Source organism: Somniosus microcephalus, chromosome 3 (genome assembly GCF_052327205.1).
Source record: "Somniosus microcephalus isolate GS21.2 chromosome 3, FLI_Smic_1.0, whole genome shotgun sequence".
Lineage (NCBI taxonomy): Eukaryota > Metazoa > Chordata > Chondrichthyes > Squaliformes > Somniosidae > Somniosus > Somniosus microcephalus.
Window position 1 is genome coordinate 361,348,823 of NC_140989.1, and position 22,737 is coordinate 361,371,559.

Genomic DNA, 22,737 nt, shown 5'->3' on the forward strand with positions numbered 1-22,737 from the left:
TAGTCACTGTTGTAATGTGGGAAATGCAGCAGCCAATTTTCACACAGCAAGCTCCCACAAACAGCAATGTGATAATGACCAGATAATCTGTTTTAGTGATTGTGGTAAACCACTGTTATTGTTGTTCACCGTTGTTGTTGTTGTTGCACACTGTTGTACCGATGCATGCCTCAGCATGTCTCTGCTGGCTCCGCCCCTGGCTCCACCCACAGGCCCAAGTATAAAGGTGATTGCTCTGCAGCCCCCTGCCTTCTTGGAACCCAGTCAACCACGAGAGGCATGCTCTGTTCTTTGCTAATAAAAGCCTTTAGTTACTCTCCTAACTCTCCGTCTTTTATGAGTAATTGATAGCGCATCAATTTTATTAGCAAAAACAAAATGTCGACAAACGCTGAGCAGCAGGCTGCTGCACCAAACGCTGAGCAGCAGGAGCTGCTGCGAGCCCTCAGACCAACATGCCTGGACCTAGACCCCCAAGAAGCGGGTTCGGCTACCAAATTCGCGCATTGGCTGCGTTGCTTCGAGGCCTACCTGCAAGCCTCAACTGTGACCCTGGACGAAAACAAGTTGGAAATCCTGGCCTCAAAGGTGAGCCACCAAGTTTATACAATAATCCAGGACGCGACGACCTACGCAGCGGCTATCGATCTGCTAAAAGGGCAATACGCACGCCCGGTAAATACGGTCTATGCCAGGCACCTCTTAAGATCCCGCAGACAGCAGCCCGGGGAATCGGTGGAGGCCTTCCTACGGGCACTATAGATACTCGGCCGAGACTGCGATTGCAAAGAAGTATCAGCCGCAGCACACACGGAGGGACTGATCCGAGATGCTTTCGTTGCGGGTCTAAGGTCCGACTACTCCCGGCAGAGACTGTTGGAAAAGGGAGAAATGGACCTGAGAAAGGCAGTGTCCCTCGCGCTCTCGCTCGACGCGGCCCACAGGAATATGGACGCCTTCTCCCCTAACCGCTCCGCAACGTGGACGCCACAACCTTGGGTCATGGGACCGCCACCTTCAACTGCTGCTGCGATGTCCAAGGCACAGAAATGTTATTTTTGTGGCCAGGCAAAACACCCCAGAGCACGCTGCCCGGCGAGAAACGCTACCTGCTCCGGCTGCGGGAAGAAAGGACACTATGTCAGCGCCTGCAAAGGTAAAACCGCTAACGGCAGCAGCGCCGCGTGTGAACCGTGGGGGCAGCCATCTTGCCCGCCATCTTGGGCTCCCCCAGCCGCGTGGGGATCGGGATCATGGGCGCCGCAATTTTGTCCGCCATCTTGGACGTCTCCAACTTCAACCACGGGGGACCCGGACTCAACCACCGCCTCATCTGACGACCACATCGACTCGCTCGACCATACGCTGGCCTCCGTGACGCTGGACCAATCTCTCCCTCATCAACTGTCCAGGTCCATGATGGACATTACGGTAAACGGCCGCGCCACTACCTGCCTTTTTGACAGCGGGAGCACGGAGAGCTTTATCCACCCCGACACGGTGCGCAGTTACTCTCTCCCGGTCCTGCCGACGCGCCATCGGATCTCTTTGGCTTCCAAAGCCCAGTCAGCGGACGTCGGTGGCTACTGTGTAGTGACCCTTTCAGTAAGGGGCACAGAATACAAAAATTTTAAACTCCTGGTCCTGCCCCATCTCTGCGCTGCTGTTCTACTGGGGTTGGATTTTCAGTGCCACCTCAAGAGTGTCACATTAGCGTACGACGGACCCCTCCCCCCACTCACAGTCTGCAGCCAGCAGCTTTTAAATCGCCCGCCGCGCACCACTTGCAGCCTCTCCACCCTTAAAGTTCCCCCCCCCTCCTTGTTCGCTAACCTCACCCGCGACTGTAAGCCCATCGCTACCAAAAGCAGGCGTTACAGTGCCGGGGATAGGAGCTTCATTAAATCCGAGGTAGCGAGACTCCTGAAGGAAGGGATTATTGAAAGTAGCACCAGCCCATGGCGAGCACAAGTGGTGGTAGTGAAGACTGGCGAAAAACAGCGCCTAGTTATTGACTACAGCCAGACGATCAATCGCTACACCCAGCTAGATGCATACCCACTCCCCCGCATATCTGACATGGTCAATCAGATAGCACAATACCGGGTGTTCTCGACGATTGATCTAAAGTCGGCATACCACCAGCTCCCCATCAGGGCTGAGGACCGCCAGTACACAGCGTTTGAAGCTGACGGTCGTCTCTACCACTTCCTCAGAGTTCCCTTCGGCGTCACCAACGGGGTTTCAGTCTTCCAACGGGAGATGGACCGGATGGTTGACCAGAACGCGCTCCAGGCCACTTTCCCCTATCTAGACAACGTCACCATCTGCGGCCACGACCAGCAGGACCATGATGTTAACCTAGAGAAATTCCTCCGTATGGCCCAGCGGCTGAACCTAACATACAACAAGGACAAATGTATGTTTCGTACCAAGCGCCTTGCCATTCTTGGCTGTGTAGTGGAGAACGGAGTCATCGGCCCCGACCCCGACAGGATGCGCCCCCTTATGGAGCTCCCCCTCCCCCACTGCCAAAAAGCACTGAAGAGATGCCTAGGGTTTTTCTCGTACTATGCTCAGTGGGTGCCCAACTATGCAGACAAAGCCAGACCCCTCATCAAGTCCACCTCCTTCCCCCTGGCAGCAGAGGCCTTTGCAGCCTTCACTCTCATAAAAAGAGATATTGCGAGGGCCACGATGCACGCAGTGGATGAGTCCATCCCTTTCCAAGTGGAGAGCGACGCATCCGACTTTGCCCTAGCTGCAACCCTTAACCAGGCGGGGAGACCCGTGGCCTTTTTCTCAAGGACCCTCCAGGGCCCCGAGATTCGACACTCCTCTGTCGAAAAGGAGGCCCAGGCCATTGTGGAAGCTGTGCGACATTGGAGGCATTACCTGGCCGGAAAATGATTTACCCTACTCACTGACCAGCGTTCAGTAGCTTTTATGTTTAATAATAAGCAGACGGGCAAAATCAAGAACGACAAGATCTTTGAGGTGGAGAATCGAACTCTCCACCTACAATTACGATATCTTGTACCGGCCCGGGAAACTCAATGAGCCCCCAGATGCCCTATCACGTGGTACATGCGCCAACGCGCAGGTCGATAGACTGAAGACCCTCCACAATGACCTCTGCCACCCGGGGGTCACCAGGTTTTTTCACTTCATCAAATCCCGTAACCTGCCCTACTCCATCGAGGAGGTCAGGACCATGACCAGGAACTGCCAAATCTGTGCCGAGTGCAAACCGCATTTTTATAGGCCAGACAGAGCAAGCCTGATCAAAGCCACGCGCCCCTTTGAACGGCTGAGCGTCGATTTTAAAGGGCCCCTCCCCTCCTCCGACCGCAATGTGTACTTCCTCAACATAATTGACGAGTACTCCCGTTTCCCGTTTGTCATCCCTTGCTCAGACATGACCAGTACCACGGTCATCAAATGTCTGAATGACCTCTTCGCCTTGTTCGGTTTCCCTAGCTATATTCATAGCGACAGGGGCTCATCCTTTATGAGCGACGAACTTCGGCAGTACCTGCTCTCGAGAGGTATTGCTACAAGCAGGACCACCAGCTACAACCCCCGGGGTAATGGCCAGGTGGAAAGGGAGAATGCGACGGTCTGGAAGGCAGTCCTTTTAAACTTGAAATCTAAGGGCCTTCCGACCTCGCTGGCAGGAAGTCCTCTCTGCGGCGCTCCATTCCATTCGGTCACTGCTCTGTACAGCCACCAATGCTACCCCTCACGAGAGAATGTTCTCCTTCCCCAGGAAGTCCACATCGGGGATCTCGTTACCGACATGGCTGACTTCTCCAGGACCCGTCCTACTGCGGAAGCACGTGAGGTCCCATAAGACGGACCCCCTGGTCGAGAGGGTGAGCCTCCTCCATGCCAACCCTCAGTATGCTTACGTGGTGTACCCGGACGGGCGGGAGGACACAGTCTCCATACGAGACCTCGCACCTTCGGGTGCTCCCGAAACACCTCCCTCGCCACCCACCACTACCCACGCCTACCCCCAGTACGCTTACGTAGCGTACCCGGACGGGCGGGAGGACACAGCCCCCACACGAGATCTCGCACCTTCGGGCGCCCCTGAAACACTACCATTGCCATCCACCACTACCCACAACCCAACCCCGCTAGGCGGCATGCCGCAGCCCCAGGACCCGTCATTGACCACCCAACCACTCAATGAGACGCCAGATTCAACGTTGGATGCTGCACCATCACCGCCGCCACCACGACGATCAGGACGGCATACAAGGCCACCTGATAGACTTACTTACACGAACCTTTAGTACACTTCACCCCGCCGGACTCAATTTTAAACAAGGGGTGAATGTGGTAAACCACTGTTATTGTTGTTCACCGTTGTTGTTGTTGCACACTGTTGTACCTATGCATGCCTCAGCGTCTCTGCTGGCTCCGCCCCTGGCTCCACCCACAGGCCCAAGTATAAAGGTGATTGCTCTGCAGCCCCCTGCCTTCTTGGAACCCAGTCAACCACGAGAGGCATGCTCTGTTCTTTGCTAATAAAAGCCTTTAGTTACTCTCCTAACTCTCCGTCTTTTATGAGTAATTGATAGCGCATCAGTGATGTTGATTGAGGGATAAATATTGGCCAAGACACCGGGGATAACTCCCCTGCTCTTCTTCGAAATAGTGCCATGGGATCTTTAACGTCCACCTGAGAGAGCAGACGGGGCCTTGGTTTAACGTCTCATCTGAAGGAAGTGGGGGTGCCAGAATTGGAGGAACGTAGAGTTCTCAGAGGGTTGCAGGAGGTTATAGAGGTAGGGCGGGGGCGAGGCCGTGAAGGGATTTGAACACACGGATGAAAATTTTTAATTTGACGCAGTCAGACGAGGTCACGCAGCAGCTGACTCCAAAAACTAAGCAAGGACTGACATTTTTTTTCACGTGCTGAGCTCTATATCATTCTACGTTGTTCTTGTTTGCATGTTGGTTTGTTGTTGCATTGCGTACAGGAAACTTTGTTTTATCCGGCACGGACGGGACCGACGTGGTGCCGGTTCATCAAAAATTCCGGATAACCGAACGCTATAGTAAAAGATACGGAGCTGAGAGCTCCGTATAAAGCAACAAACCCTAACAGCTTCAGAACAATGGCCACAAGTTGCAAGCGTCTCTGTAGCTTAGCAACAGCTGCAGCCACACCCTTGCACAGCAACAAATGGAGGAAGGCAAGCAATAAAAGTTACCTGAACCTACTCCTGAATTTTGCCGGTTAACCGAGATTTCCGGTTATTTAGGTGCCGGTAAATCAAAAGTTTCCTGTATCATGAAGAAGCTACACAATTTGATAGTTCCTGTTGCGAGATATTTCCAGAACTGTGGTTTTAAATCAAAAGTTCATCCTACACACATTTGTTCCATTGAAACAGGATGGACAACTGCTCCCGTCGTTTTCTACTCAAGTCTAATGCATCACCCCCTGACTCCTCCATTGCTGGCAGAGGCTTCATTCAATACCTTCTCGAGGGCAATTAGGGATGGGCAATAAATGCTGGCCTTGCCAGCGACGCCCACATCCCATGAACGAATAAAAAAAAAAATAGCCCTTGCATTCTGTAACTTAAACCACTTCACTTTGTTAAGTCTTCCCCTTCTTTCAGAAGCCTCCTCAAACCTGCCTCTTTTATACTGTGCCTTTGGCCACGCCACTAACTCCTTCCTGCAATGTGGAATCGTACAGCACAGAGGAGGCCATTCGGCCCACCATGCCTGTGCCAGCTCTCTGAAAGAGGTATCCAATTCATCCACGCAACCTGCTCTTTCCCCGTGGCCCTGCAATTTTGTTTTCCTTTTCAAGAATATACAGGTAGACTATCCTTTATCCGAACTTCCGAAAACCTCTAAAAACCGAAAGTTTTTTCGTTCAGCGTAAGTCGTGCGCACGACTTACGCTGAGCAGGGCAGAGGGTCACAGAGTTCCCTCCTGGGTAGGAGATTGCAGGCCGAGCCGGGCAGTGTGAAGGAGGTACCGGGAGAGTGAACCCAACAATACAGCGGCCCGTCCGATAGCTGCAGCAACCCGTTCGATATTCTTTTCTCCCCCCGACCCGACCCGCGGCCCGTCCGATATTCTTTTCTCCCCCCACCCCCCCGACCCGACCTGACCCCCGACCCATCCGATATTCTTTTCTCCCGACTCGACCCGACCCGCAGCCCGTCCGATATTCTTTTCTCCCCCCCCCGCCCCCCCACCCGACCTGATTTGCGGGCCAGCTTAGTAGGAGTCAGCCGATATCCGGCTTTCCAGAGAAGCAGGAAGGGGAATGAGACACGGAACAGTCGCAAGAGGTAGCCTGAACTTTTAAAATTTATATTAAATACAAATTTCCCAGTCTTATAATAATACCTTCTGAAATCCGAAAAATTCCGAAAACCGAAACTCAGCTGGTCACATGGCTTTCGGATGAGGGATAGTGTACCTGTATCTGCAATTCCTTTTTGAAAGTTGCTGTTGAATCTGCTTCCACCACCCTTGCAGGCAGTGCATTCCGGATCATCATAACTCGCTGCATAGAATAAATGTCTCCTCTCCGAACCCCACCCTTCTTTAGCCTGTGCTCTTCAGTCAGTGTCCGCTGGTTACCAACCGCCCCCCCCAGTCACACACCTATGTCCTCACCTCTAGTTAAAGTCACGGGATTTTTTTTTTGACATTAGCCAGAAGGTTCCTTCTCTACACATCGAGGGGGGGGCGGGGGATAGGAACTCTGATGGAGGCCCACCTCCCCGGCACCCAGCGGAAAGCCAGCGATGACCAGCAGCAATGCTGCTGCCCAGCCAAGCCTGTCGCTGCACCGTTGGAGAGACTAATGATGCTGACAGCCTTCTGCAAGCAATGCATCAGTCACCCCGTGGATGCATCTTGGCACGTGGTGCCATTGACCAATGCCACACGTAATCTCCCCCCCCCCCCCCCCCCCGGGCCCAGGAACAATGCCCTTCCGCCCCCCTCTCTCGCCAAAACAAATGGTTGCTGTCACTTTAGCAGTCACGGTTAAGAGCAGCTGGAGTCACTGAGGACCCCCTTGCAAGGCTGTGGTCAGCTCCCAAGTGAGCGTAAACCTCCAAAACACGCTGCTCCTTTGACCAATTAATTGTACAGCCTTGTGTGGCACAGGCGCGCCGTCTTGCTGCCATCGTCTTCCCACTCTTCTCTGCACAGCTCAGATGCTGCTGGCGACTGCACCCGTCCGTCTCACCCCGATGGGCTTGGCAGTGGCACCAAAACCTTTGTCCAACTGCGACAGACACCAATGGTGCAGCGCAGCCTTTTTGAAAAGCCTGGAGTATGCCTCCTGCGCTTGAGTTAATTGGATCTGTCCCCTCGTAATCAGCTAAATTGGTGTTTTTAGTTCACTGAGGGGTAATCATTATTCACTCTGTTCAGCCCACATTGGGAAATACTGAGTAGCATTAACTGTGCTGAAAAGTGCCCTCACTGTCGATTGGCAAAAATGCCTGTTAGCATCTCATGCCAAGGTAGCCTCACTGCCCAAACATCGGCACTGATGACATTGTCATCAATCACACATTAATTTTTGTTTCTTTATTTTCTCTCTTCTTTCTGCATTCCTCCATTTCTCCCTGACTCACGCTGAGGTAGTTACAAGTCGGTCTCCAATATTCCCACACCATCCTTAAGAAAACCATTTTCTTCTTGTGTGAACTGAAATGGTTGGCAGCCAGACCTGATCTTCTCCCTGCCCACACACGTGTTCTTTCCAATAAGGGAGGGTTCACTAAATAGTGGTCTGGAGCCGGAACACTGGCTAAATTCTCCCTTCCCAGATTTTGTCCACTGATTTTGTAAAAAAAAAACAGAAAACAGGCGACTCTTAAGGAAAAGAAGGTCAGCTGCTTCTGGCCAAATCACCTTACCTGCCTTTAAAGGGGAGGTGGTACCTTAGCAAAGAGAAAGGAAAAACTTGCATTTATATAGCACCTTTCACAACCTCAGGACCTCCCGATGTGTTTTACAGCCAATGAAATACTTTTGAAGCGTAGTCCCTCTTGCAATGTGGCAGCTAATTTGTAGCCAGATGAGATAAACAACCAGATCATCTATATTTAGTGATGATGGTTGAGGGATAAATATTGGCCAGGACACCAGGGATAACTCGCCTACTCTTCTTCAAATAGTGCTTTTTACATCCACCTGAGAGGGCTGATGGGGAGCCTCAGTTTAACATCTCCTCCGAAAGACAGCACCTCTGGCAGTGCAGCACGACCCTCGGAGTGTCAGCCTAGATTATGGAGCTCAAGTCTCTGGAGTGGGACTTGAACCCATGACCTTCTTAAGTGGTGTCATCCTTTGGGTGAGGCCTGCAGCTGAGGCCCGGATTTGGGGCATGTTAAAAGATCCCATTGGACTATCTGACGAAGAGCTAGGTGCTTCCCCTCCCCGGAGTCCTGGCCAATATTCTTCTCCCCCAAACAACATGGGGCAAAAACACATGATCTGGTCGCTCATCTCGTTGCTGTTTGTGGGATCTTGCCATGTAAAAAATAGCTGCTATGTTTGCCAACATAACAGCAGTCACTGGACTGTCAAAATAATTAATTGTACGTTCAGTGCTGTGGGGCATCTGAGAGAGATGTGATCAATGCAAGCCTTAATTTTTAATTTTGTTCAGGTACTGAAGCTGTCCTCAATCCCTCTCTCACATACTGCCACTGCTCTCATGATACAGCAATCACTGAGGGTGTGACACTATCAACAAGCATCTTAACACTACTCCTGAGCTCCCCACCATCACAGAAGCCAGTCTTCAGCCAATTCAATTCACTCCACGTCATATCAAGAAACGGCTGAGCGCACTGGATACAGCAAAGACTACGGGCCCCGACAACATCCCGGCTGTCGTGCTGAAGACTTGTGCTCCAGAACTAGCCGCGCCTCTAGCCAAGCTGTTCCAGTACAGCTACAATACTGGCATCCATCCGACAATGTGGAAAACTGCCCAGGTACGTCCTGTCCACAAAAAGCAGGGCAAATCCAACCTGGCCAATTACCGCCCCATCAGTCTACTCTCAATCATCAGCAAAGTGATGGAAGGTGTCATCGACAGTGCTATCAAGCGGCACTTACTCACCAATAACCTGCTCACTGATGCCCAGTTTGGGTTCCGCCAAGACCACTCGGCTCCCAACTTCATTACAGCCTTGGTCCAAACATGGACAAAAGAGCTGAATTCCAGAGGTGAGGTGAGAGTGACTGCCCTTGACATCAAGGCAGCATTTGACCGAGTGTGGCATCAAGGAGCCCCAGCAAAACTGAAGTCAATGGGAATCGGGGTGGAAAACGCTCCACTGGCTGGAGTCATACCTAGCACAAAGGAAGATGGTTGTGGTGGTTGAAGGTCAATCATCACAACCCCAGGACATCACTGCAGGAGTATCTCAAGGCAGTGTCCTAGGCCCAACCATCTTCAGCTGCTTCATCAATGACCTTCCCTCCAAGATAGGGTCAGAAATGTGGATGTTTGCTGATGACTGCACAGTGTTCAGCGCCATTCACAACTCCTCAGATAACGAAGCAGTCCATACCTGCATGCAACAAGACCTGGACCACATTCAGGCTTGGGCTGATAAGTGGTAGGTAACATTAGCGTCACACAAGTGCCAGGCAATGACTATCTCCAACAAGCGACAGTCTAGCCACTTCCCCATGACATTCAGCGGCATTGCCATCGCCGAATCCCCCACCATCAACATCCACGGGGTCACCATTGACCAGAAACTTAACTGGACCAGCCACATAAATATTGTGGCAACAAGAGCAGGTCAGAGGCTAGGTATTCTGCGGTGAGTATCTCACCTCCTGACTCTCCAAAGCCTTTCCACCATATACAAGACAAGTCAGGAGTGTGATGGAATACTCTCCACTTGACTGGATGAGTGCAGCTCCAACAACACTCAAGAAGCTCGACACCATCCAGGACAAAGCAGCCCATTTGATTGGCACCCCATCCACCACCTTAAACATTCACTCCCTCCACCACCGGCGTACCGTGGCTGCAGTGTGTACCATCTGCAAGATGCACTGCAGCAACTCGCCAAGGCTTCTTCGGCAGCACCTCCCAAACCCGCGACCTCTTCCACCTAGAAGGACAAGGGCAACAGGCACATGGGAACACCACCACCTCCAATTTCCCCTCCAAGTCACATACCATCCTGACTTAGAAGTATATCGCCGATCCTTCATCGTCGCTGGGTCAAAATCCTGGAACTCCCTCCCTAACAGCACTGTGGGAGCACCTTCACCACACGGGACTGCAGCGGCTCAAGAAGGCGGCCCACCACCACCTTCTCAAGGGCAATTAGGGATGGGCAATAAATGCTGGCCTTGCCAGCGACGCCCACGTCCCATAAACGAATTAAAAAAACAGTCACATAACGTTCTTCCATCTGCCATTTCAAAATAAACAGGCCAACACCCTCTGTTAAAAAGGAAATTTAAAAATAACCCACGTTAAACAGCTTGTTATCAATCCTGCACTGTGTAATAAATCCTCACTTTCTGATGCTTTTCTTGAAGTAATTTTTTCCAAAATAACGTTTTGGCAGAGCCTGGATTCATTTCAAGTTCTGGAATTGTAGAACGGTCCAGCATAGAAACGGATTGTGCGGCTCAGCAAGTCTGCACTGGTTCATTTTTTTCCATGGATCACCTTATCCAATCTTCCTCTCCTGATCGCTCCCCATATCCATTAATATTGCTCTTTTTCGAGTAAGCATCTAATTCCCTTTTCAAAGAATTAATGGACTCTGCTTCAGCAACAGTTTGTGGCTGAGATTTCCACAATCTGAACTACCCGCTGTGTAAAGAGATCTTTTTCTAATCTTCCCTTTAATTCTGCTTGTGATTACTTTAAATGTCTGCACTCTTAGTCCCATCTCCCCAGGCAGTGGAAACAGGCTGTCACTACCCATCTTGGCATAAACTTGAAGCAATCTACAGGTTGCCTCTTGATCTTCTCAGTTCTAATGAATATGTCTTGATTTCTCCAGTCTCTCTCTCTCTCTCTCTCTCTCTCTCTCAAATCAACTGTAAAGTTTTCTTCCTTGTGCTTAAATGCCTCCATCCCCTCGCTATCTCTCTAATCTTCTCCAGACCTACAATCCCCCGCCCCAACACAGAACCCTCCGAGATCTCTGCGTTCCAGTTCTGCCTCTTGAGCAGCCCTGATTTTAATCGCTCCACCATTGGTGGCCGTGCCTTCAGCTACCTAGACCCTAAGTTTTGGAATTCCCTCCCTAAACCTCCCCGTCTCGCTACCTCTCTCATCCCTTTACGACGCTCCTTAAAATCTACCTCGTTGACCAAGCTTTTGGTCATCTGCCCTAATATCTCCATATGTGGCTCGATATCCGATTTTGTTTTATAACGCTCCTGTGAAGCGCCTTGGGATGTTTTACTACATTAAAGGCGCTGTATAAATACAAGCACAAAAACAGGACATTCGGCCCAACAGGTCCATGCCAGCATTTATGCTCCACACTAGAGTCAGTGCCCGAGATGCATGGGGCTGGTCACAAGAGCTTAACAGTGGGAGGCAGGAGGGAGCTCAAGGAGAAATGGTGCCATTCAGGGTTCGACCACAATAAGCGCACAGAAGTATTTTCACGCTCGGAAATCATTGTGGAATGCAGTCAAATGCAATCCTCGGGATTCACCGACCAGATTTCATGATCCCCGGCTCTGATTATACATCAAAAGGAGGACCCATCCCAACACGTCTGTTGCTGCTTGTCCAACGATCTTGTACATTATAACTGACTGAACCATTTCTACATCAAATGCATTAATTCCACTTAAGGTACAAGTACCTAAAAGTGGACGTAACAGGTAAAATTCCAACAGAAGCAGTCTCAAAAAAAAAAAAAATGTAGTCGATCTCTTGTGGCATTGTCACGGCGAGGTAACATCAAGTATATTTTCAGACGAAGCGCGGTTAGAGTCCGGGGGATAATTGGGTCGGCGCACCTTATCTGAGGAAGGATGTTCTTGCCATGGAGGGAGTGCAGCGAAGATTCACCAGACTGATACCTGGGATGGCAGGAATGACGTATGAGGAGAGATTGGGTCGATTGGGCTTATACTCGCTGGAGTTTAGAAGAATGAGAGGGGATCTCATTGAAACGTATAAAATTCTAACAGGACTAGACAGACTAGATGCAGGAAGGATGTTTCCGATGGCGGGGGAGTCCAGAACCAGGGGTCACAGTCTAAGGATAAGGGTTAGCCACTTAGGACTGAGATGAGGAGGAATTTCTTCACCCAGAGAGTGGTGAACCTGTGGAATTCTCTACCACAGAAGGCAGTTGAGGCCAATTCATTAAATATATTCAAGAAGGAGTTAGATATATTTCTTAAGGCTAAAGGGATCAAGGGATATGGGGAGAAGGCAGGGACAGGGTACTGAATTTGGATGATCAGCCATGATCTCATTGAATGGCGGAGCAGGCTCGAGGGGCCGAATGGCCTACTCCTGCTCCTATCTTCTATGTTTCTATGAGACATAATTCAGTCCTCATTTTAAAGTCAGACATTCTGCCCTTATTTTTATGATTCCGTCATACATTTCTGCATACACATTTATAATGGAAACTGCCTATGTAAACATGTCACGCTGAAATTGCACCTCCCCTCCCCCCCCCCCCCACCCCCACAGTGGAGTTGCTGTAATTAAATCCTCCTACCAGTGGTGGCACTATAGTGCCTCTATTGGGATGGGGCATAGATACAGGATGGCAAATTTACAAAGACAATTTTCCTCATAAATTGGGACATAGCAATTAATAATGGGGAAACGTTGACGAGAAGTGCATGCAGTGGTAAGTTCTTTAATATATTGCTAGTTGATCTCTCGTTGTGTTGCGCACGGGGAGTCAACCGAGTGTAGTCATCGGGGGAAGCGAGGATAATTGGACCAGGGCACAAACCGCAATTCAGTCCCAATTTTGACGTTCCCCCTCCCCGGTGTCCTGGCCGACATTCATCCCTCCAGCAACACCGCTAAAGTCAGATTCTCTGGTCATTGATCTCGATACCGTTTGTGGGACCTTGCTGTGCACAAATTGGCTGCTGCACTTGCCTACAAAAGCACAGTGGCTACCTTGCAACAGTGACTGCACTTCAAACATACTTTCTTGGCTCTAAAGCGCTTTTTGATGTCTTGAGTATTTGAAATGCGCTATATCAATGCAGGTTCCTTCTTTTGTTGATTGGGTGGGGGGGGAGGGTTGCATCTAAATAATTTAAAATAACGCAATGCCAAGTTGTGGATGCATTTGAGGACTGAATTTGGATTTTTTTTAAAAATAAGAAGCCCTGCACCAATAAAAGTGACCATGAAGCTATCGGACTATTGTAAAAACCCACCCGGTTCACTAATATCCAATATTTAGTGGAGGAAACCTACTATTCTGACCCAGTCTTGGACTGTATGTGACTCCAGTCCCACACCAACATGGTTGTCTCTGAAACTGCCCTCTGAAGTGGCCTTGCAGGTAACTCAGTTGCATTAAACCGCTACAGAGAGAAAGAAAATCCATCACCACCTTCTCAGAGGACAACTAGGGATGGCCAATAAATGCCGGCCTTGCCACTGACGACCACATCATTAAAAAAAAGACTGTTCAAAATGGCTGCGACATTTGCCCACATCATAACAATTAGTGGACTCTTAAGTAATTTATTGTATCTGAAGCACTGTGAGATGTGATAAGACGTTATATAAATATAGCACTTTGCATTTTTCATTGCCTTTTTTAAGTGATAGGTGACATGAATCTTGTCATTCATGTGGAAATGACTTATGAAATGATACTGGGCGGCCTGCTGGTGGCGCTGTCCATGGAGAGTATAAATACTTGGGCATGGGCCCAGCTTGCTCAGGACATTCTTTAACAGGAACTAGTGAAGGACACAACTAGATCTCCATGTTGAAAAACAGTTGATTAAAGCTTTGTTTAATGCTTAGACCAAGTGCCTAGTAGTTTTCTTACGTCAATAGGAATGTTCAAAATTGGGCCAGACGATAGCTGAGTATGATAGCAAAATACTGCAGGTGCTGGAAATCCGATATAACAACAGAAAATGCTGGAAAAACTCAGCAGGTCAGGCAACATCCGTGGAGAGAAATTTGAGTTGATGTTTCGGGTCGAAACCCTTCCAAACTGGAAAGAAAAGAAAATAGATCGAAGGCAGGGCTGCGATCGAACAAAAGAAGTAAAAGAGACAATAAAAGGTATTCGAAACCAGACGAGATGGTAATAGGCCAGTGGAGACAAAAGACAGCTGAGATTAGGTGTGAAGTGTACTGGCAGGATAGGAGACAGCTGCCAGGTGGGAGAGAGAAACAAAAGGAAAGGAGGAGGGGGGGAAAGGAGGACCCAAAACAAAGGGGTGGAAAAAATTATAAGTAAAAAAGTAATAGGGGCCGAGGTTATGATCTGAAATTGTTGAACTCGATATTGAGTCCGGAAGGCTGTAAAGTGCCTAATTGGAAGATGAGGTGCTGTTCCTCGAGTTTACGTTGAGCTTCCGTGGAACAATGCAAGAGGCCGCGGACGGTGAGGTCCGAGTGGGAATGGAGCGGTGAATTAAAATGACAGGCGACCGGAAGCTCGGGGTCACCCTTACGGACTGAACGGAGGTGTTCCGCAAAGCGGTCACCCAATCTGCGTTTGGTCTCCCCAATGTAGAGGAGACCGCATCATGAGCAGCGAATACAGTATACTAGATTGCGAGAAGTACAAGTAAATCGCTGTTTCACCTGAATCTTTGTTCCAGTCCTACTCAGGTCCCCTCCCTCACCTCTTTTTCTGATACATCGATGACTGTATCGGTGCCGTTTCCTGCTCTCGCCCCGAACTAGAGAATTTCATTCACTTTGCCTCCAATTTCCACCCTTCCCTCACCTTCACATGGTCCATCTCTGACTCTTCCCTTCCCTTCCTCGACTTCTCCGTCTCCATCTCTGGGGATAGGTTATCGACCAATATTCACTACAAGCCCACTGACTCCCACAGCTACCTGGACTACGCTTCCTCCCACCCCGCCTCCTGTAAGGACTCTATTCCATTCTCCCAATTTCTCCGCCTCCGCCGTATCTGCTCCGACGATGCCACCTTCCACACCAGTGCTTCCGACATGTCTTCCTTTTTCCACAACCGAGGATTCCCCTCTATCGTGATTGACACGGCCCTCGACCATGTCCGTTCTATCTCCCGCACTTCTGCCCTCACCCCTGCCCCTCCCTCCCGGAACCACGATAGGGTTCCCCTTGTCCTCACCTTTCACCCCACCAGCCTCCACATTCAACGGATCATCCTCCGCCATTTCCGCTACCTCCAAAGTGATCCCACCGCCAAACGCATCTTCCCCTCCCCTCCCCTTTCAGCATTCCGTAGGGACCGCTCCCTCCAAGACACCCTAGTCCACTCCTCTATCACCCCCAGCACCCCTTCCCCTTCGCCTGTCACCTTTCCGTGCAAGCACAGGAGATGTAACACCTGCCCCTATACCTCCCCCCTTCCCACTGTCCAGGGCCCCAAACACCCCTTCCAGGTGAAACAGCGATTTACTTGTACTTCTCGCAATCTAGTATACTGTATTCGCTGCTCATGATGCGGTCTCCTCTACATTGGGGAGACCAAACGCTGATTGGGTGACCGCTTTGCGGAACACCTCCGTTCAGTCCGTAAGGGTGACCCCGAGCTTCCGGTCGCCTGTCATTTTAATTCACCGCCCCATTCCCACTCGAACCTCACCGTCCTTGGCCTCTTGTATTGTTCCACGGAAGCTCAACGTAAACTCGAGGAACAGCACCTCATCTTCCGATTTGGCACTTTGCAGCCTTCCGGACTCAATATCGAGTTCAACAATTTCAGATCATAACCTCGGCCCCTATTACTTTTTTACTTATAATTTTTTCCACCCCTTTGTTTTGGGTCCTCCTTTCCCCCCCCCCCCTTTCCTTTTGTTTCTCTCTCCCACATGGCAGCTGTCTCCTATCCTGCCAGTACACTTCACACCTAATCTCAGCTGTCTTTTGTCTCCACGGGCCTATTACCATCTCGTCTGGCTTCGAATACCTTTTATTGTCTCTTTTACTTCTTTTGTTCGATCGCAGCCCTGCCTTCGATCTATTTTCTTTTCTTTCCAGTTTTGAAGAAGGGTTTCGACCTGAAACGTCAACTCAAATTTCTCTCCACGGATGTTGCCTGACCTGCTGAGTTTTTCCAGCATTTTCTGTTGTTATTTTGAATGGTAGCTGAGGTTGGGTTCAAATGTTTGGATGGTGGGTCGTAGGCATTTCCTGGGCATTTAGGATTTGCGGGGGTGGCGGTCATTGTGTAGCCATCCTTGTTTTCAAATCCCTCCGTGGCCTCGCCCCCTTCATATCTCTGTAATCTCCTCCAGCCCCACAACCCTTCCGAGATCTCTGCGCTCCTCCAATTCTGGCCTCTTGAGCATCCCTGATTTTAATCGTTCCACCATTGCCGGCCGTGCCTTCAGCTGCCTGGGCCCCAAGTTCTGGAATTCCATCCCTGAAGCGCTCCACCTCTCTACCTCTCTCATCCTTTTAAGTCGCTCCTTAAAACCTACCTCTTTGACCAAGCTTTTGGTCATCTGCTCATATATATCCCCTTATGTGGCTCGGTGTCAAATTTTGTTTTTGTAACGCTCCTGTGAAGCGCCGTGGGGACGGTTTACTGCGTTAAAGGCGTGATATAAATACAGGTTGTTGTTGTTGTTGTGAATAGTTTGGAAATCAGCAGTGAGTAATTGGGATGGCTAAACCACTATTTATGCACTGTTGGTGTTTTACGTGCACAGAAAGACGCTGTTAAGGTTTATCTGATTTGTTCTGCTTCCCTCTTGCAGGCACTGCCTCTTATCTCTGTGTGGTTTCCACTGGAATGTGGAACCCTAAGGGTCCTGATCTTAGCAACTGTACTTCACACTGGGTAAATCAAGTGGCTCAAAAGGTTTGTTCATGTGGCTTTATTTTGTTTAAATGCCAAGCAGTGGTGATTAAAATCGCGTGCTGAGGATTCAATTTGAAGAAATCCCCACTAATGCGTCAGGTTTTTTTTGAGTGTATTTACACTGGGCCGACTGAAAGCCTATTGAAGACTTTCTAAACTTGTACCTCACTGATGTGGAATCCGCGAATGACTGTTTACATATACATATGCATCCTTATAACCAAAGGTTTAAGAAAAAATAGTCAGTTGCGTGTTCTAAGGATCAAAGAGGCATTGTGGGTAATTATCCTCTGGAACTAAGTGACCTTTGGCCTTCACGTTTGGCGACTTGAGCTTCCAGTCTGGTAACCATTGGCAACCTATTCGTGGCCTGTGAAGAAATAGACATATTCGTTTTCTTTTACATGGTGCAGTCAGTAATTGAGAATTGAAAGAGTATTTGTGTAGCACCCCTGATACGCAGTTAATGTGCGGGAGAGTCTGTTGTGTTCAAACAAAGGCTGCTGTAAATAGATTTGTGTCTCCTTATCAGTTTCTGAGTCGTTTAATCACGGAATAATATATTTTCAAACAGCGAAAATGGTTGAGGAAATGGCGAAATGATTTATTCCCCCAGCGGAGTTCAGCCTGAAAGTTACTGGTGGCGGTCTGATCGTACAAGAGTCTCAATGCGCTTCTATCCAATCACCTCTCCGCTGTTTTAATTGAGATGTTAGCCTTAATTTAAATGTACGGCGCCTCTGTTCAAACGGAGGGAACTGCGAAATTCGATACAAGTGCATTAAGCATTTGTAAATTTAGCCTCGTCAGCAGTGATTACTAGGCTTTTAGTCTTTTTCGCTCATTTGAACCTCTAAATCGGTGCAGGAAGTCCAAATGAGGCAAACTAGAAAGTGCTGCGAATACATAACAGCCCAACAGCATGCGGCGAGCAGAGTTAAGGCTCTGTCAGGCAAAGGGGTCAACACTCGAAACGAAAGCCTTTCGGCTCTTTTCAGGCGCTGCCTGACCTACTGTGTATCCCCCCCCCCCCCCCCCCCCCCACATTTTTCGTCAACTCTTTATCGCAAGCGCGTGTTCATCGTCTCAGTAGAACCGGTCTCCGTTGAGCGTCACAGTCATAGAAACATAGAAGATAGGAGCAGGAGTAGGCCATTCAGCCCCTCGAGCCTGCTCCGCCATTCAATGCGATCATGGCTGATCATCCAAACTCAGTACCCTGTCCCTGCTTTCTCCCCATACCCCTTGATCCCTTTAGCCTTAAGAAATATATCCAACTCCTTCTTGAATATATTTAATGAATTGGCCTCTACTGCCTTCTGTGGTAGAGAATTCCACAGGTTCACCACTCTCTGGGTGAAGAAATTCCTCCTCATTTCTGTCCTAAACGGCCTACCCCTTATCCTTAGACTGTGACCCCTGGTTCTGGACTCCCCGACCATCGGGAACATCCTTCCTGCATCTAGTCTGTCCAGTCCTGTCAGAATTTTATAAGTTTCAATGAGATCCCCTCTCATTCTTCTAAACTCCAGTGAGTACAAGCCCAATCGACCCAATCTCTCATCATACATCATTCCTGCCATCCCAGGTATCAGCCTGGTGAATCTTCGCTGAACTCCTTCCATGGCAAGAACATCCTTCCTCAGATAAAGCGACCAAAACTGCACACAATACTCAAGGTGTGGTCTCACCAAGGCCCTGTACAACTGCAGCAAGACATCCTTGTTCTTGTACTCGAACCCTCTCGCTACAAAGGCCAACATGCCATTTGCCTTCTTTCTGTCCAGACACCCATTGCCGCTGCTAACGGTAGCATAGTGGTTATGTTACTGGACTAGTAACACAGCTCTAGTTGAATCTAGTTCACTAATGTCATTTCATGTCTGCTGTCCTTACCTGGCCTATGTGTGACTCCAGACCCCCAGCAATGTGGTTGACTCTTAACTGCCCTCTGAAATGGCCTGGGAAGCCACTCAGTTGTATCAAAATACCGCTACGAGAAACTATAATCCACAAGGACTGCAGCGGTTCAAGAAGGCGGCGCCACCACCTTCTCGAGGGCAAATATGGACGGGCGATAAATGCTGGCCTTGCCAGCGACGCCCACATCCCGAGAATGAATTTTTTTTTGAAAGGCAACATTGTGGCCTGCAGTGATCGGGGTACTTTGGCCAAATGTCCATTACTCACGCTTGGGACCAGACACTGCAGATACCGTCACTGCTGAGCGCGGCCCATACAAAGAATGATAACAGCACTGAAGGAGGCCATTCGGCCCATCGTGCCTGTGCCGGCTCTTTGATTCATCACCGCCGAACCAAACTAGTCCCCCCCCCCCCCCGCCCCACCCCCCCTGCTCTCTCTCTCTCTCCTCATAGCTGTGCAAATGTTCCCTTTTCAATTATTTATTCGATTTCCTTTTGAAAGTTACTATTGAATCTGCTTGCACACCGCCCTTTCAATGAGTGTGTTCCAGATCACAGCAACTCACTGCGTTTAAAAAAAAAAAAATTCTCCTTATCTCCCCCCACCAGTTCTTTTCTCAGTTATCTTAAATCTGTGTCCTCTGGTTAACGACCCTCCTGTCAGTGGAAACAATTTCTGCCTATTTACTCTATCGAAACCCCTCGTCATTTTGAACACCTGTTAAATCTCCCGTTAACCTTCTCTGCTTCAAGGAGAACAATGCCATGCGAGAGGTTGATGGACAGCATTGGGATGGCATCAGACAAAATTACCATAAGAGCTGCTAAGTTGTCCCTAAAAGCCAACAGGGTTCACGACTGTCCTTCAGAGAGAGGACAACCTGACACCCCACCCAGTCTGGCTACACGTGACTCTTGATTCTTAATGTCTTCTGAAGTGACCTTGCAAGCCACCTTCTCAGGGCAGCTAGGGACGGGCAATCAATGCAGCCTTGCCAGCATCGCCCATGTGGCGAGAACAAATATAAAATCAGGAGTGAGAAGCCTGGGCTGATTTGCCTCCACTCTGGGCAATGACCATGGCTGCAAGCACAGCCGACTCTGCACAGACCAGGAGTCACCTTCTTCATCCGTATTGCATATTTCCACACCGCACGGATACTTTACCCCCTGCGCGGGGTTGGGGGTGGTGGGGAGCGGCACGCAGGGAGCTCTATCCAACAGGCAGAGGCAGAAGCAATCAAGAGTTAGTAGTAAGCACAGCAGTTGGCGGTCATCAACCAGCGCACCTTCCTGTATTGTCCCTCAAAAACTCTTGCTTTGTTAGTTGTTGAATGTGAGTCATTCTGACAGCTTCAGCTCTCTGTGGATTAGAATCAATGCTCTCTGCCATCAGCTGCAGCACAACTCCCGGCGATGAACTGATGACTGCTCCTCCACCCGAGGAGTCCGGCCGAGAAGTTTGATCAGGCTGGAGCAAGCGGATTATCGTCCACTCCTTAATTAGCCGTAAATGTTTCTGTCCGCGCGTCTGCAGCAGCGATCAATTATGTCACAGCAAGTTACTGGGTGTGGGTAGGTGGTTAATGGGAGCTCGAGAGTTGCTGGACTTTTGAATATTATTGAGAGAGCCCGCTGAGAATATGTAACTTCTGATTACAGATTAGGAGTGGTGAAAATGCTGCGAACCTAGCCAATGAGCTGGCCAAGCATACCAGAGGGCCAATCTACGCAGGAGACGTGAGTTCGTCGGTTAGATTGATGGAGCAGCTCGTTGACATCTTAGACGCACAGCTCCAGGAACTGCGGCCAAGCGAGAAAGACTCTGTGGGTCGCAGCTTTAACAAGGTAAGGCTAATGGGCCGTAAAAGCAAGAATGGACACACTGCATGGATAAGAGAGTAAATGGTCTCTTTCTCGTTCCGCGTGCGCGCGCGCGGTGGCGGGTAGCGGCAAGGCGCGCCCTTTTTCTCTGCACGCTTGTGGTATTTCTGGCGCAGAGGAGGCGGGGAAAAGCCGGCAAAGGTTCCGCTGTCCTCTTTCCTTACTAACCATTTGTGTTTTTTTTTCTGTGTTGAACTCTGCCTCCTACGATTGGAAAAGCTCCAAAAAAGAGAGAGGACTTGCAGGGCGTACATTAAGGTAGCTCGCCTGTGATGTCGCTTCTGCTTTCGCTGCCCCGCCCCCGAGACTCTTCATTCTCGCTTCGCAAATGTATTGCATGAAGCCTCCCCCCTGCTTCTCCACCCCACCCCCCACCGTCCCACCTCCCTGCTACTTATCCTCTCCTCTTGGATATTGGCCCCTCTATTTTTGAAACGTATGCATCCACATCATCTGTTGGGCTTTTTATTTTTCTTTGGTTGGCTGTGCTTCATGCTTGTGCAGTATGTGTTTCTGGCCGAAACTGTCCTGCTTCTCTGCAATTTAGGAAGCCCTCCTGCATAATCTCTACATTGCGGCTCTTTTCAATCCCAAAGGGAAACTTTTTCTTTCTACCGCTTCAAACTTGTCGTAGTCTTTCAGAAAGCAAGATTACAAAGCACACTGTCGACATTAATATCACAGCGCGGAATAATGTATCATTTATTTTTTCACCATCAATATTTAAGATAACAATTGCTGTTTGGAGTGGGCTTATTGCATCTTTGATTTGAAATACCGCCTCACATCGAGCAGTCATATAGTGCCTCATTCATTGGTTCACTTGTGTGGTGACTGTTGCTATGGAGGCAAATGCGGCAGCCATTTTCTATCAGCAGTGTCTCACCGACGGCGATGAGATGAACAACCAGGTTTTTTTTTGGTGATGTTGGTTAAGGGGAAAAAAATGTTGCCCAGGACACACCGTAGAACTTGCTCCTCTCCTATGAGTTGTGTCATGGGATCGTTAACATCCACCAGAACCTCGGTTTAATGTCTCATCCAAAGCATGGCATCTCCGACGGATGCAGCACTCCCTGATCGCAGTGCTGGGGTTGTCCGCCTTGTTTACCATGGAAGGGGGGCTTGCACCCAAGAAAAATCTTCTGACTCCGAGGTCAGGAAGCCAAGCTGACACCATTTTGTTTTAAATAACAACAGAAAATGCTGGAAAAACTCAGCAGGCCAGGCAACATCCGTGGAGAGAGAAATAGAGTCAACGTTTCAGGTCGAAACCCTTCGTCAGGACTGAGAAAAAAGCAGGAAATGAAACAGATTAAGAAGCAAGTTTGGGGGCTGGGAAATGGGGGAGGGGATGAAAGAACAAAAGGGAAGGTCTGGGGTGAAGAGACATTAAGAGATATTCAAGGCGAGACGAGATGGTAATAGGACAGATAAAGAGACAAAGGATGGCTATAGATGAAGTGTGAAATGCGCTGGCAGAGTGAGAGACAGCTGCCGTGTGGGAGAGAAAAAAAAGGAAAGGCACAAACCGAAAGTGTGGATAAAAAATGTATAAAAGTATGATAGGGGCCGAGGTTATGATCTGAAGTTGTTGAACTCGATATTGAGTCCGGAAGGCTGTAAAGTGCCTAATCGGAAGATGAGGTGCTGTTCCTCGAGCTTACGCTGAGCTTCCGTGGGTCTTCGACCTGAAACGTTGACTTTATTTCTCTCTCCACGGATATTGCCTGGCCTGCTGAGTTTTTCCAGCATTTTCTGTTATTTCGGATTTCCAACATCCGCAGGATTTTGCTATCGTACCATTTTGTTTTACTTCGATTCGGAGAAGGGTGTCTTGTGGATCAAGTGTCAAACGTGGCCTTTCTTGACCTCAGTATAGCAAATGAAT

At 49.4% G+C, this 22,737-nt stretch overlaps 1 protein-coding gene across 1 annotated transcript in view; it reads left to right on the forward strand.

Annotated features, from left to right (window-relative positions):
* Window positions 1–22,737, forward strand: part of adgrl2a (adhesion G protein-coupled receptor L2a) — a 777,020-nt gene that overhangs the window by 672,789 nt on the left and 81,494 nt on the right. Inside the window, exons 9-10 of the mRNA XM_085983501.1 lie at window positions 20,625–20,810; window positions 21,066–21,104. Of these exons, the coding sequence (XP_085839627.1) occupies window positions 20,625–20,810; window positions 21,066–21,104 (225 nt within the window). The remainder of the gene's footprint in view (window positions 1–20,624; window positions 20,811–21,065; window positions 21,105–22,737) is intronic.